We start from the raw sequence: 15,376 nt of genomic DNA on the forward strand, positions 1-15,376 counted from the left end.
ACAGATTCCAGCAGACGGCAAGTCCACGAAAGCAGTTTTATTGGTTAGAATCGACAGGTTTCAGAAGCCATATTCAAAAGGACACTAGTAAGGGGGGAAAGGCAAGGTACATAGCATATATGGAAGAGCAAAAGGAGATAACTGGTAACCCAGGCAACCCCCCTCCCAGAGGCAGGAAGGAGTACTTGGCGATTCCCACAGTATGGGAATCTATGAAGACTAAACACGGGGCATAGACTGGCCTTGGACAGAATGGCATAACAGCACCTGGAAGCAGCACAATCGCACCACCGCAAACCATCCTCATGGCCTGCTCCTGACAAAGCAGCATCTTGGGAACTATTCCGCTATTCTTCTGCTCACCAGCATCATTTGTCTCTCTAGGAGGAAATAACACTGACAACATGCCCAATAAAAACCTTTAAGAGGACTGCTGCCTACTGGGACACTTTAGCTTGTCTCAGCTGCAGCCGAAGCCGGATGGTGGCACCTTCCTGAGGTGTGGGGAGACCTGCCCTGTGGAGCTGGGGGGAGGGGGGAGACTGTGGCAGCATCTTGCCAGTAATGTCCTCCAGCAACCTAACTAGAGTCCACAACAAATGGTCAGCAAAACTGTACTGCAGCAGGATTCCTCTGCCTGCCTTCTTTTGGATGCAGACGACTGCTCTTCTGCTGCAAGTACATCTCCCACTACAGAGGCTTTGTCAAGCTGCATATGAGTGCAGTGATAGCCCCTCCCCCCCCACTGGCTCTGACCCCCAAGCATGTCCCTCCTGCTGTTGGGCCAGGCACTCAGAAGAGGGGGAAATCATCAGGGGATTAACACCAGCTTTCAGTCCCCTCTTCCTCGTGACTGTTCTTTGCAGAGGATGTTCTCCCAGCTGAAGCCTTATCAGTTTTGCACTTAACCAACAAAGCAACCTGAATAGTCTCCAAAGCCCCCTGCCCAACTTGGAGGGGTTTCTCACATCTTAACCCACACTAGAGCTACCCCAGAATCCTTAGAGGAGGTCAACCAAAATGAACGGGGCACCTCTACAGCCAGTGAAAATATACTTAGCGCCCCTAAACTTCCAATGCCCCCTCTGGAATAGGGTCTTCTGAGCAAGCACTAGAGAATTGAGATAACCAATTCTAGGTCTTTTCATTGCTGTCACTAATTGAAAGCTTCCAAGATACTTGTCAAGACAGAAGGAAGAAAAGGGGAAGATGCCATCAATTGTCCCTAGCCCCAAAGCCTGCTTTGAACCCGCCCTCCAGTTCCCTTGCACAGCCCAGCTCCTGCACAGGGCCAATCAGGAGAGGGGAGAATTGATTTTCATAGGCCTCTATTAGTGAAGGAGGTCTTGGAGCTTGTGGTCGTGGAAACTTGCCCTTCATGGATCCTTCCTGCAGCATGTGCCATGTGCACTTAAAATCCACTACAGCACCCCACCCCAGAATGGCTCCTGCTGGAAGCTGAAAAGAGGGCATTAGAAAGCTTTGGATACTCAAAAATCAGTCAGCTTTCTACTGGCTTCCAGGAGAACTTTGACAAACAGGATCTGTGGAGCGAAGTAGAAGGTGTTTACCAGATGGTGCTAGTTCAGACTCCCGGACTTCTCATCAGCAGTTGAAATGTTAGACTTCTTCCACAACAGTCTCCATCAAGAATTTCATTCCAATACTCCAAAAGACTAGGGAAGTCTCCCTCTTTTTACACACCTTCATTTTCATCATTTCCCCAAGTGTGCATTCTTCTTCACTTTTCCCATGATAGACCTTTTTCCTGCATGGGATGTAGAAAGGGTCCTCAGGGCTCTCTCCAGAGATCCCTTTGAGGCCATCAAACAAATTCTTTCCAGATCCTCTCTTCCAAGGTCCCTTTCCTTGCTTGCTGTCACCTCGGACCGCATGATACTGAAGCTCAGTGCTCTCTCAGTGAGAAATGACTTTGTATATTTCGCAAGAACTAAGTAGTGTTGAGAATTGACCACACCTTCATTCCACAGAAACGGAGAACTATTTTCCCCATCATTCTATCCAAACCCAAATCACTCCAGTGAAAGAGAGCGGCACAAATTGATGCATGGAGAGTCATAAAAGGTTACTTTAAATGCATGACAGTGTTCTGATCCTCTGGTGCCCATTTTATGTTCTTTCACCCCTCCCTGGGGAAAGAATCTTTCTAAATTCACAATGGGCCAGTGGATAAACGTATGTATGGGGGGGTGCATATGAGACACAGCATCCCTTCCGGGGTTTTTGCTCACTCCACTAGAAGAGCGGCAAGCTCTGCAGCCTTCCCCACAAATGCCCTCCAGAAGATATTTGTAGGGCAGCTACCCGGGCCACCCTTTCCACATTTATAAGGATGTTGGTACCTTGACTGAAGCACCATTTGGCAGAGCAGTGCCCCAGGCATTTCCCATCCAGGATGGTACAATTTTTCAACATTCCTCCACTGATGGAAAATGAAGCATAGGCTTTCCATGTGGGTTTCTTTTTATTGGTGGATTGGAGGGTGTCCTTACTCATCTAGCCCGTGATCAGAATCCTGTTGGAAATCGAGAACTTCTCCATGTTCTGAAAATGGCTTCAGGAAGAATAAGAGACTATACCTATCTGACTGTGCTTTGTACATAGAGTGCAGTCCTCAGCTCAGTAACTGTCTTGATGCAGCAAAATGATGATTATGTTTCTTCTATGCTGCTGCAAGCCATGTATTGGGGATCTGCCTCTCACTGGAAAGGGAAGAGCTCTGCAAAACCCTTCAGTAAAGCCCTGTCTCCTGAGTGGATGGGAAGGAGCAACCTTCACAGGGGTACCCTCCAATCCATTGATGAAAAGAAATCCTCATGGGAACCTCAAAGGTTCATTTTGTGTCATTCCTCTGCAAGCCATGGAGAAGGGTATGCAATTGACCTTCACACTTTTAAATAAGCCTTATCAACTCCAAGGACTAGATACTTGATTTTAAAAAACCCGGGATTCTTGAGTTGCTGAATTCTGTACTCATGTCCATTTCTATATAAGAGTAGAACGATGTCAGAATACACACAGCTCTGGTTGGAGCTGGTTTCTGCATATTATGTCTTCCCATGTGTTGTGGAAAGCATTATCCCTTTTCTGTCTCTCCCGCCCTGCTGGAGTGATGTTGCAAAGACTCATTGTTGGGGAAGAAGAATAAGAGTCGAGGGAGGCCAGTGATTGTCTTCAGCCTAGCTGTGGGCCAACAAAGGCATCAACTTTGCAGTGTCATACCCCACCCTGGTACCGGCATCCCTCTTGTGGGGATTTAAGTACAGGGCAGATGCCAGCTAATTACATGGTTCCCCTGAACTCACAGCTGTGAAGTGCTAAGTGCAGGGTGCCTCTGCTCTAGCTCGGGTGGGGAAGGGGGTGGAGTTTCCTTTTGAATCCAGCATCCAATTAAGGCATCACTGGGACACAGGGAAGACGGTGCAAAGTCTTGTGGTATGTGACTCGTTGAAGGCGTAGAAAATGGCTGGCTATAAATAACGCATCTTTTAAAAGCCCCTTAATTTGGGGGGGGACCTCAAACTTTGTAAGATGGTTATTTGTATAACCTTCTTGGGGTGGAGGAGGAAATTTGGTTATGTTTTTCAGGACAGGTGATCCTCTTGATTTCTTTTGTTTCCTGCTTGTGAGCTTTCCCCTGTCCACCCTTTTGTGTCCAAATGCACAAAGCTGAAGCTAGCAGCTCCAGCTTGGACTGTCCTTTTCCCAGGTTTGCCCTGCAAGGAACCATTCCACACATCTGCCTCTCTGGCCTTTCTGGGCCACTCTTCCTGAGCCAGTAGTCCTAACAGGATGGCCTGGCTGTGCCTTCCTTTCTTCTTGTTCATGCATCTGCCTGCTTCGCTCTTCTCTCTTCTTACCTTGGCATTCTCCTTTCTTTCAAACTGCCCTCAGTTCTGCCTGCCTGTTTTCTCTGCTTGGTTACCCCAAGTTTTCCTGGGCCATTAAATGGATTGTGTCCATTAAAAAATCTTACACTCTTGTATGGCAGAGAGCTAAGGAAGCAGGGCAGGCTTTGCCTGGCGTCTGAAAGTCAACAGAAGTTATGGGAGAGATCAGCCTCAGAAAGGAGTTCCGTTAAGGGTGCAGCCACAGTAAAGGGCCATCCTTTTAATCACTGAAGTTTGGGGCACTTGAAGTTGATCTTGGAAGTTAGGCAAGTTGATAGGGATGGAGGTTGTGGTTCTTCAAGTGTAGTGATGCTGCATGTGTGAATTACCCCAAGGGGCAGCTCTGGTCTTCCCAGCAGTTCCTTCTTCAGATGTTATTGCAACTGCAACTGCACTGTCTAGTGCTTTGGTGCAGTGGCTCCTATTCTGTGGTTTGGTCTTCCTGAAAAGGTCAAGACGGTGCCTTTTCTTCTGACCTTCAGGAAGCTTTAAGGCTGAACTGACCTGAAGGGACTTCATGGGCAGCTCAGAATGTTCAATGGCCTGCTCTGCACTGTTTCATGGAATGGAACTGAGCTTTTCTGAACTCTTGGAAGCTGTTTCAAGTCCCTTTCTTGGGTAAAAAGGGGAGTAAAATATTTAAATGTGAGGGCAATGGGGTGCATGTAGTGTACAGGTAGGTAGGATCATGCACATGTAAAATGTTAATTCCTGTACAGAATCTCCTTCCATGTATAGCTTCTGTAATGTGCAACACAAACCTGAGTTCCACCAGTTGCTAGCTGCAGCCAAGCTCAGAGTTCATTGGCTTTATGCTGATTAATTCTAGGGGCTTATGTGTCCTTAAACGGCCAACTGCTATCTTGTTTTCTCTGCAATCTTCTGGGCTGTATACAGCTTTACTTTTTCAATTTTCTTGAAATGGAAACAATCACTCACACATAAGAAATAAAATAAGTACAATAGGTAGCATTACAAAGCAGCCTTTAGGAGAGTAAATCTTAGCATTCCCGTTTACCATTTTCCCCCAAACAAAACTTGTTGAATCAGTTGTTCTTGAAAGAATCTTTTGCTTATCTCTTAGATGGGGTCCTTTAAATTGAGTTAGTTTTCTTTGCAAGAATCCTATCCTGGTTGATGGGAGAATTAATTGAAAACCCAAGTTTCTTGGCTTGGACTGGTTTTGCAAGAGACTAACAGAGGTGGTTTGCCAGTGCCTTCCTCTGCACAGCAACCCTGGTATTCCTTGGTGGTCTCCCATCCAAATACTAACCAGGGCTGACCCTGCTTAGCTTCTGAGATCTGACGAGATCAGGCTAGCCTGGGCCATCCAGGTCAGGGCACAGTCCCCATTTAGGCTGGGTTTATTCTTGCAGGGGAATGAGATGGCAGAGACTTGGGGTGTTGAAATGGACTTGCACAACTTCAGACTGCAGGAGGGGGAATCACATTTTGAAACAGTCCCCCATGCTAAAAACACCCTACAGATAGAAAGCAAACACAGCGAGCAGAGAGAGGTGTTGGGATCCTTCTCCCTGCTGTGCTTTCTGTTTGTGTGTGTATGTGGGGGGGGGGGGAGAAGGTTATTTGAAAGAACGTTCTGAGCTGGAAGCCCCCACCTGCGCTCTGAAGCCCATTCTACCACCTCTTTCTATTTGTGTGTGTGAACCAGGCCTAAATGCTAGATTTTGGCAAGACTGTTCCTTCTGAAATGCTGTCTGGTTGTTAAAGATGGTGTGCATCTGAGAAAGAGCCAAAGTCTCTGGAATTTTAAAAGAAAATTCTAATTAGCAGCCACAGATGAAAATACAGCTGCAGGTGTTCATAAGCTGTGGTTGACTGTTGGATGATACTTATCCCCTGAACGGCACTAATTCACCTGAGGTGGCATTTGTTTTTGCATAGTTCCTAAATCTTCTGCTGTAACTTTGGTCCCCAATGTTCATAGACGGCTTGTCAATGGCTGCTTGTCTGGTCAGCGGTTGTAAGATTCTCTCCCTTCCCCTTTCCTCAAATGACCAGGTGAGGAAACTTTTTGTCAGCTAGAGAACTTGATCAGTTTTCTTTCTTTCTTGTAGGCCATCCATGGACCACAAATAATTTTAGCAGAAGTGTGAACAACCTGGCAGACTAATATGATTTTTTTTGATGGCTAGTAAATCTAGAAAGAGCCCTGTGGCGCAGAGTGGTAAGCTGCAGTACTGCAGTCCAAGCTCTGCTCACGACCTGAGTTTGATCCCGACGGGAGTCAGTTTCAGGTAGCCAGCTCAAGGTTGACTCAGCCTTCCATCCTTCCGAGGTCAGTAAAATGAGTACCCAGCTTGCTGAGGGTAAAGGGAAGATGACTGGGGAAGGCGCTGGCAAACCACCCCGTAAACAAAATCTGCCTAGTAAACATCAGGATGTGACGTCACCCCGTGGGTCAGGAATGACCCGGTGCTTGTACAGGGGGACCTTTACCTTACCTTTAGTAAATCTTGTGGCCTGCTTCACAAGACAGAGGGTACTGTCCACTCTCCTTTTCCTTGCAGCCCAGTTGCTGTTTTTCCTGGGAAAGTCCTGCCCGAGGAGGTCCTGAGGATATGGGGGGGGGGCACTGTGATGTGTGCAATGTTGCCTTGAATCTTCCTACACATTGTGCCCCCTGCCATATGAGCCTTCCTGTATCCGGAGGTGTATATGTTCTTTTAAGTCTTTATATGCTATCTTGAAGTATGGCAGGGCAGGTTCATAGGTTTTTTTACAAACCCACAGAAGTTGTGCTGGAGTAGATCATTGCATGCAGGAGGTCCTGGGGCCTGTCTCCAGTATGCACATTTAAAACATCTCGGGTAGCAGGTGTTGGACCCTAGAGAGCCATTGCTGGTCAGAACAGACACTGCTGGAGCAGTAGTCTGGCTCGGCAAAAGGCAGCTTCTGAAGGGGGGAAAGGAGGCATGGCTCACTGGTACACTACATTGTCTGCATGCAGAAAGTCAATCTTCAGTTAAAGGATTCCTGGTATTGGGTAGGAAGGACCGTTTCTCTTCTTGAGACCCCTGGAGAGCAGCTGCCAGCTAGAGGAGCCAGTCCTGAGCTATAGAGACTAATGGCTTGACTTGGCTGTCCGCCAACCAGGTTGTGCAGCTACCCTCTGTGCATGTTCAAAACCTCTTCTTAACGGCTTGGCCTTGCCCGGCAGGATCATGCGGGAGCAGCCGACAGTCGTCCTGGGTGTTGCTCACACAGTCGTGAAGAGGATGTCATCCTTTGTGAGGCAGATTGACTTTGCTCTGGACTGGATGGAAGTGGAAGCCGGACGTGCTGTTTACAGGTAGGATGTGCGAAAGCCTGAGCACCATCTGGAGGGAGGTGCTGGGAAACCATTGTTGGCTGTTCTGTTCCCAAGAGCCAGTACAATGTGTAGTGGTCATGAGGATAAAACGGTGGAAGGGAGATCTGTGTACATTGCTCTGAGCTTTTGGAGGAAGAGCAGGAAAAGAATGCAGAGTATGTATTGTTGCTGCCAATTTGTGAGATTCAGGTTGAATCTTCCAAAAGCTGGATGGAAATGTTCCAGGTTTTCCCTGTTGTGTTTTTCTGGGCACTGTGTGTGTATGTGTGTGTGGACCCCAGGTTTTAACAGTGTGTGTGGATTCCTCCATCATAGGCAAGGCGACAACTCGGATTGTACCTACATTGTGCTGAATGGGCGACTCCGCTCAGTCATCAGGATGGACGATGGGAAAAAGCATTTGACTGGTGAATATGGCCGCGGGGACCTGATTGGCGTGGTAAGAGACTGGTGGCTGTGCTGTCTGCTCGTTCTGGCTTGCTTCCTGCATTGGGAGTGGTCTCCACTGGACTAAAGCAATTTGAGCCAGATGTGAAATAGGAGAGGGAATCATAGAGTTGGAAGGGGCCATGCAGGCCATCTAGTCCAACCTCCTGCTCCATGCGGGATCAGCCTAGAGTTTTTTGTTTGTCCAGCTGCTGCTTGAAGACTTCCAGCGAGGGGGAGCTCACCACCTCCTTAGGCAGCTAATTCCACTGTTGAACTGCTCTCACTGTAAAAAAAATTCTTAATATCCACAGTACCTTTCTGCCTGTAATTTAAACCCATTATTGTGAGTTCTATCCTCTACTGTGTACAGGAACATTTCTCTGCCCTCCTCTTAGTGACAGCCCTTCAGATACTTAAAGAGGGCAATTATGTCCCCTCTCAACCTTATCTTCTCCAGACTGAACAGTCCCAGGTTCCTCAGCCTTTCCTCATAGGGTTTGGTCTGTGGGCCCCTGATCATCCACGTCGTTCTCCTCTGCACCTGCTCCATTCTGTCCACATCCTTTTTGAAGTGAGGTCTCCAGAACTGCCCACTGTACTCCAGGTGTGCCCTGATCAATGCAGTGTACAGTGGAACTATGACATCTTGTGATTTGGATGTTATGCCTCTGTTGATACACCCCAAGATCGCATTAGCCTTTTTTGCTGCTGCATCACACTGGCTTCTCATGTTTAGCTTATGGTCCACCCATACCCCAAGATCTTATTGCTCTTATACCCACCCTCCCCAGAAAGCCGGGCTCAGGATGGCTCACATCATAATCAGCCTCATAAATACAATAAAAGACAAGAAAGAGCAATAAAATGACATTAAAATATTACCAATTAAAAACAGGCCCCATAAACCAATCCTAATACATAAATCATCATTCATAATTAATAATTCAGGTAATTCAGATGGCGCCAATTGCAGAAATATGCACTCCAGCAGGGCCTGCAAGCAGTCAGGACCCGCCCCCCGTAACATTAATATTAAACATAAAACAGATTGAAGGTAAGGGGAGATGCAAAAGGGAAGCCAGCATTGATGGTAAACCATAGCTGCCCTCAATCATAGGCCTGGTGGAATAGCTCCATCTTGCAGGCCCTGCGGAATTCCTTTGGGTGATCGCAGATTGATCCCTTTAAAATCTGTTCCAGTACCTTCTCTGGGACAGAGGTCAGACTGACTGGCCTGAAGTTTCCTAGATAACATTTGCTCTCCTCCAGTCTTGTAGCACATCCCCCGTCCTCCAAGAAGTCTGGAAGATGATGGACAAAGGCTCTGCAAGTTCTCTGGAGAGTTCTTTGAGCACTCTCGGGTGCGCATCATCTGGCCCAGGGGATTTGTACTCATCCAGTGCAGCCAAGTGCATCTCAATAACCTCACCATCCATGTCAACTGGCAGCCTACTATCATTGTTACATGAGCCCATTTTCTTTAGAGAAAAAAACTGAGGCAAAATAGTCACTGAGCCTTTCTGTTTTCTCTCTGTCCTCTGTCAGAGTTTCTCCATTTCCCCCCAACAGTGTGCCTATCGTCCCTTTTCCCTTGCGTTTGCTCCTCATATATCTGAAGAAGCTTTTCTTGTAGCAAGCCTCCTTGGCCAGCCTCAGCTCATTATGAGCTTTGGCCTCTCTGATGGCTGACCTACAGTGCCTAGCAGCCCACACACACTCTTATCATAGAATCATAAAGTTGGAAGGGACCACCAGGGTCATCTAGTCCAACTCCTGCACAGGGAATTCACAACTACCTCCCCCCCATACACCCCAGTGACCCCTACTTCATGCCCAGAAGATGGCTAAGATGCCCTCCCTCCCATCATCTGCTTAAGGTCATAGAATCAGCATTGCTGACAGATGGCCATCTAACCTCTTCTTAAAAACCTCCAGGGAAGGAGAGCTTACCACCTCCTGAGGAAGCCTGTTCCACTGGGGAACTGCTCTAACTGTTAGAAAATTCTTCCTAATGTCTAGATGGAAACTCTTTTGATTTAATTTCAACCCTTTGGTTCTGGTCCGACCTTCTGGGGCAACAGAAAACAACTCGGCACCCTCCTCTATATGACAGCCCTTCAAGAACTTGAAGATGGTTATCCTATCCCCGCTCAGTCTTCTCCTCTTCAGGCTAAACATACCCAGCTCCTTCAACCTTTCCTCATAGGACTTGGTCTCCAGACTCCTCACCATCTTTGTTGCCCTCCTCTGGACATGTTCCAGCTTGTCTACACCTTTCTTAAATTCTTTAGAGGTATGTCCTTTCCTCCATTTCTTGAACATTTCCTTTTTCTTTCTTAGCTAATCATGGAGTTCTCTGTTCATCCACATTGGCTTGTCGGATTCCCTACCATGCTTCTTTCTTGTTGGAATAGCAGTGGCTTGAGCTTGCAAGAACTCTTATTTTAGGAGAGCCCACCCATCACTTCCTCCTTTTCCTTCCAGCAGTCTTGCCCATAGAAAGGGAGCCACTTACCTTTTAAGGTGTGGGCGGCGCTGGAGGCTGGTCAGCCAGGAAAGGGCAGTCTTTGAGCAACTTGGTGACAAGCTGCCTCCAGTTGCAGTCATTAGCAGCTCGGTGGAACCATGCTGGGATCTTGGCTGGCTCCTGTATTATCGAATCCTTGCTGGGCTGGGAACTGCAGCATCATCTATTCATTTTACAAAACGGATGCCTTCTGTTTTTACAGAAACAGACCACCTCAAAGCAGCTAACCAAAATCATTTTAAAATTATAATAATATTAAATGAGGCATGAAACCGTTTGGTGCCTCACAGAGAGGAGGCAGTTTGGCACGGAAGTGGGGCTGGGCAGCTGGCGCTTGCTGAGTTGGTGGCGGCAGCTGGTCTTCCCTTCTGCAGTGGTGGCACAGCTGAAATTGGGACAGCAGCTCCCTTCTCTTGCCAGATACAGAGAACAACGGCTCCTGGGCCCTGCTGCCAGAGTCCCTGGTGGCCTTACAGTCACAGCTGGACACTTGATCTGAAGGCAAGATCCCTTAAAATCCCTGGTGTTTGATTAAAAGGATTAACAGAAGTTCAGTGCTGGAAGTATATCCCCCCAGGCCTATAAGACCTTCTGCATTTTAATGGGAGGTTGGCAGGGACATGTATGATTTCCAGGGAGCTGGGTAAAGCGTTCAGCATTCTGAGAGCCTCGGCTTTCTTCCTCCCTCCTAAGTTTCCCCTAATGAGAGAGTGTCACTGCCCTGCTTGGCCCCTAGCCTTCTTAGTGACCAATGTGATAAGTCCTGAGCTGCATGCCACGAGAAAACGGCCAGTGAAATGAAATCTCTCTCCCATGAGCCCAAAGTTCCTGCTACAGAGGAGACTGCCTGTTGGGTTTCTCTGAGTTGCAGTTCTAGACCACCCTCCTTCCAGTTAGAAGGTATGCCCAGAATAGCAGCTCCTACAGAGAAACGGGATGGTCCCTTCTGCTGGGGGGGAGTCATCTCTCCTTTGCCATGAGAGTAAATTTCTTGGTCAAAGAGTGAATTATGCCTCCAATTTTCATTCATGCAAAAAACCAACAACACTTCCCAGCAGGAACAGAGTAAATTACGCTAAATAAGCATGGTACAAATTTGATGTTAACTTCTAGCATTAAAAAGGGTTGCAGAATTCAGTGTTTCTTTACTGCAGAATGTTCGTGTATTGTTTTAAAGGACCTAGCAGTTAAAAGACCTCTTTAAGTAAACTCCACAGCAGTGGAACAAAAGACTTTCAAAGACACTTCCACAGCAGCGTTCTGCCCAGCAGCCAGTGATACGTTGCTGCGAAGATGAAATTAAATTAGCAAATGCTGCATTGAGCCAGCTCACTAGGCAGTGAATTCCATTTTACGCTCCAAGAGATAGGGATGTTATAGCTTGCTCTAAACATTCCAGTTAATTCAACTTATAAATATTAGCAGAGGGGTGGTGGCAACGAAGGGGAATAGTCCAAAACCAGTAATGGGGGCGGTAGAGAGGAATAGTCCAAGACCAGCAGCGTAAGGGCTATTCAGACTTGTTTGGCTGGGGTCCAAAGAACGGCACAATTAGCTTTGCATCATCCAGTTGTGCTTTGGGCTTGTGTTTCTTGCCCCATGCCATGGATTGACCTGGTTTTAAAACTGCAAGAAGGGTTTCAAAAGCAAATGGTGATTTATTTTAAAGCTATTTATATCTCTTCTTTTAGTATATTTCTCTCAAGGGGATATCCAGCAATGGATGTTAAAACAGTCAGCAAAGGCAATAAAACTGTATCAGTATGCAATCAGCAGCTAGACCCACAATAACACAACAATAAAACCAACAGTAAAATCATAAAGCAGTAATAAAACAAGCAGAACAGGTCTAAAATCTGTTCAGGAAAGGAATAATTTTTCTTTTAAAAATAGTGGAAAAAAGCGTAGCACATGACTAGTCTAGGGTTGACAGGCTGCCTCCCAGCACCCCAAAGAGCTTTGAGAGTGGGGCAAGGGGCAGGCAAGACATCATGTAACATCAGTGCATCAGCTGATTCTGTGGACTTAGAGGCAGTTTCTCAGTTTACAGTGAAAAATATATTTTTTATTTCCTACATATGGCATTCAGTATAGTATTTGTGAAGCTCAAAATACCCTCACTGAGACATATAGCAATATCATAAACTGACTTCTACCAGCTGAAATTTGCCCTCTCTGGTTAATTGACCAGTGTTTTAGTTGTCTGATTGACCAAATTGCAAAGCTTTGAGCCCTAGAGAAAAGCCATAGTGTTTGTTCAATCCCTAAGAAATTAATGCTGCAATTAATTCCTGTTTTGTGTGGTTCTGAGCAGCAATTTCCTGTGTGACACTTGATCAGATGCAAACACTACCTGTAGCTCAAAACAGAGTGCCAATTATGGTATCTATAAAAGGCTGTAAGATTAGCTTGATGTAATCAATCTTCCATGAACCCCTACTGTGTGCATTTTTCTTCTTGTATCCGTCTCATTTAACATACAGTTTGGCATTTTGATCAGCATCCTAGCTAACAGACATCTCACAAGTGAACAGAATTCGAGGGGTTTTTTTTGTTTCAGAAGCAAAGGGCCTGCGGTAGCTGTTCTTCCCCAGAGAGTACTGGTCTTTCTTTTCAAAGAGGCAGCCCATCTGCCCCTTGGCCCTCCAGTTTTCAGCAGAAGACTTGTTTGAGAGCCAGTCTGGTGCAGTGGGTCGAGTGCTCCACCTGGTCCAGAGAGACCCGGATTCAAATCCAGGTCCCAGAGCATGGCTTCGGGGCATTCTTCTGGTGCAAAACAGATCTGATTCTTCCCCTTCCCCTTTTTCTGCTTTCTCCCACAGCCTGCTCTTCTTTCTTATCTCTTCACAGGTATGGCTGCTTGTTCTTAAAACCTATTGCCCCTCTTCTTCCTCCCATTCAAAGGGGGGGGGAGATGGGTTATGTGGGCCATTTCTATTGCTGTTTGTTTTTTCTTTGAATACAATGAATTAAAAGTCTTTAAATTAAAGCTGAAATTCACACATTGATTGAGGCAAAATCAACCAAGCCAGTCTTTGGCTGCAGGCCTCTCGTTCATGACTAAACCTTCAGACTGTTCAGTTTTTCATTAGTTTCCTGTTGCTGGTAGATAGCATGACCCTCATTAGTCCTTATGCTGCTTCTCTAAACGGACAGAACCATGATAAGGCTTCTTAACAGTTTTCTCTGCAAAGTTGTATCTTTTACAGATGTTAGGCCAATGCCAGCAAAAGAATTTTTACCCCACCCTTTCTCCAAGGAGTACATGGTTTCTCCCCTCTTCCCTTTTATCCTCACAACTGCCATGTGAGATAGGCTAGGATGAGAGAAATGATTGGCCTAAGGCTGCCCAAAGAGTTTTTTCATGGCAAGTGGAGGTTTAGGTTGCTCCCATCCTATATGCTGAGACAGTAACTCCCTAGAAGTCACTGTTCTTTTTCAGGATGGGGGGCGAGCGTGGAGGTGAGGAAGCAAGGAAGATGCCCTCTGTCATCTAGGATGACTCCAGGTTCTTGAGTGAAGCACAGTGCCATAAATCTTCCCCAGTAGCCAAGAGTAAGCTCCAGCAAAAAGACATCTTGACAGCCGCTCTGGCAAGCCTGGCTCCTCTGCTGTGAAGAGGCTTGGCTGCTTCAGAGTTTGCAGCACAGAAGCTGGCCTTCTGTTGATACCTTGGCAAGGGGGAGGCCAGACGCTCAAAAGCCTTCCAAAAAGACACGCTGTACTCTGTGCAACCTTTAGAGTCGCAGCCCTGCTGGCGGCTCCTCTACCCCCCACCTCTGCACATTGCCTGGTTAGCTAAAGAACTCCGCAGGCGTACTTCAGTTCTGCAGGACTACAGAACATGCAAATAGTGGCAGAATATTGCTGCTTGTGAATCTCTGCTTTCCAGTGTGTGTGTCTGTGTCTGTCTCTGCAAAGGCAAGCTTTTAGCTATCATGGCTCAGAAGATATGCTCAAAAGTGTGTGGTCGTGCCTGATGAAGTCTTGGAAGTCGGAAGGCGGGGGGGGGAGTTGAGTAAAATTTAGAGCGAGGCTGCTTTCCCTTCCCCGTGATTAGTAAATCCAGAATAAATTATGCAGACTTGATTAGTATAGAAAATGTACATAGCTTGTGAAATTCCGCTTTTGATTCAGAAAAGATTTAGAAAGCCTGGGTGTAAAAATCTTGACTCCTCCTCCCCTTGAGCCGAGTGTATATAATCCTGCCTAAAATAGGCTAACTGTCCTCACTGTGAAGATTAGTTGAGGAAGTGAAGAACCGTGTATGTCCCCCCAGAGTTCCTTGCAGGAAGGGTAGGATAAAAAATGTGATGGATAGATAGACAGATGGTACTAGCTTCAGGCCCTGCGAGGGCTCAAGGGTGGGACTTCTACACCAGTTCTAAGGATGTGTAATTCTTCACCTAATTCAGGGGTCTCAAAACTGCGGCTCCAGAGCTACATGCGGCTCTTTGGCCCGTTGAGTGCGGATCTCCGAACTTGGTTCAGAGCCCCTGCTCTTGCGCCCGCTCGTGCCAGCAGCCAGGCTGTGGAGCTGGCACGCCTGAGAGAGAGAGAGTGGGTGAGCGGGCGCGCTGTCTCTCCCCCCCACCCACAGTGGAGAATGGCCGGGTCCCCCTTTCCCTTGCCCTCAATGGTTGGGAGGCAAAAGCCTCCCGTCCCCTCTAGCCACGCGATTGCTGGGCGGCTCAGCCTATCAGCTGTTGGGCGGGGCGGGCTTCCTTTGGTAGACCTGGCCTCCAGCTGAGTCCCATTGGGAGGCCATGTCTACCCACTGGCTTTCTTGGCGGTAGACCTGGACTCGGAGGAGGGGGAAAAGTCCTTCAGAGGCCAGGTCTACCAATTGGCTTCTATGGGCCTCTGGAGGCCAGGTCTACTGCCAAGAAAGCCAATGGGTAGACCTGGCCTCCCAATGGGACTCAGCCGGAGGCCAGGTCTACCAATAGGCTTTTATGGCTGTAGACCAGGCCTCCAGATGAGGACTCTGGACGGGGAGGGGGAAATGGCAGGGACTTACAATTTAATTTTTATCAATAAATAAGATCACTATTAAGTATGATATCAAGTTTTATTCAGTGTATCTATAGTTTAATTAAAACTTAAAACTTTAATTAAAGTTTATTAAGTTAATAAACAGTGTACCTACCTATATAGTTTAAGTTTAAGAAATTT

The 15,376-nt window shown here is 47.0% G+C and overlaps 1 protein-coding gene across 1 annotated transcript in view; it reads left to right on the forward strand.

The window, feature by feature from the left end:
• PNPLA7 (patatin like phospholipase domain containing 7) overlaps positions 1-15,376 on the forward strand; it is a 107,843-nt gene that overhangs the window by 33,017 nt on the left and 59,450 nt on the right. The window contains exons 17-18 of the mRNA XM_056860134.1: positions 7,093-7,224; positions 7,561-7,684. Of these exons, the coding sequence (XP_056716112.1) occupies positions 7,093-7,224; positions 7,561-7,684 (256 nt within the window). The remainder of the gene's footprint in view (positions 1-7,092; positions 7,225-7,560; positions 7,685-15,376) is intronic.

Source organism: Euleptes europaea, chromosome 14 (genome assembly GCF_029931775.1).
Source record: "Euleptes europaea isolate rEulEur1 chromosome 14, rEulEur1.hap1, whole genome shotgun sequence".
Lineage (NCBI taxonomy): Eukaryota > Metazoa > Chordata > Lepidosauria > Squamata > Sphaerodactylidae > Euleptes > Euleptes europaea.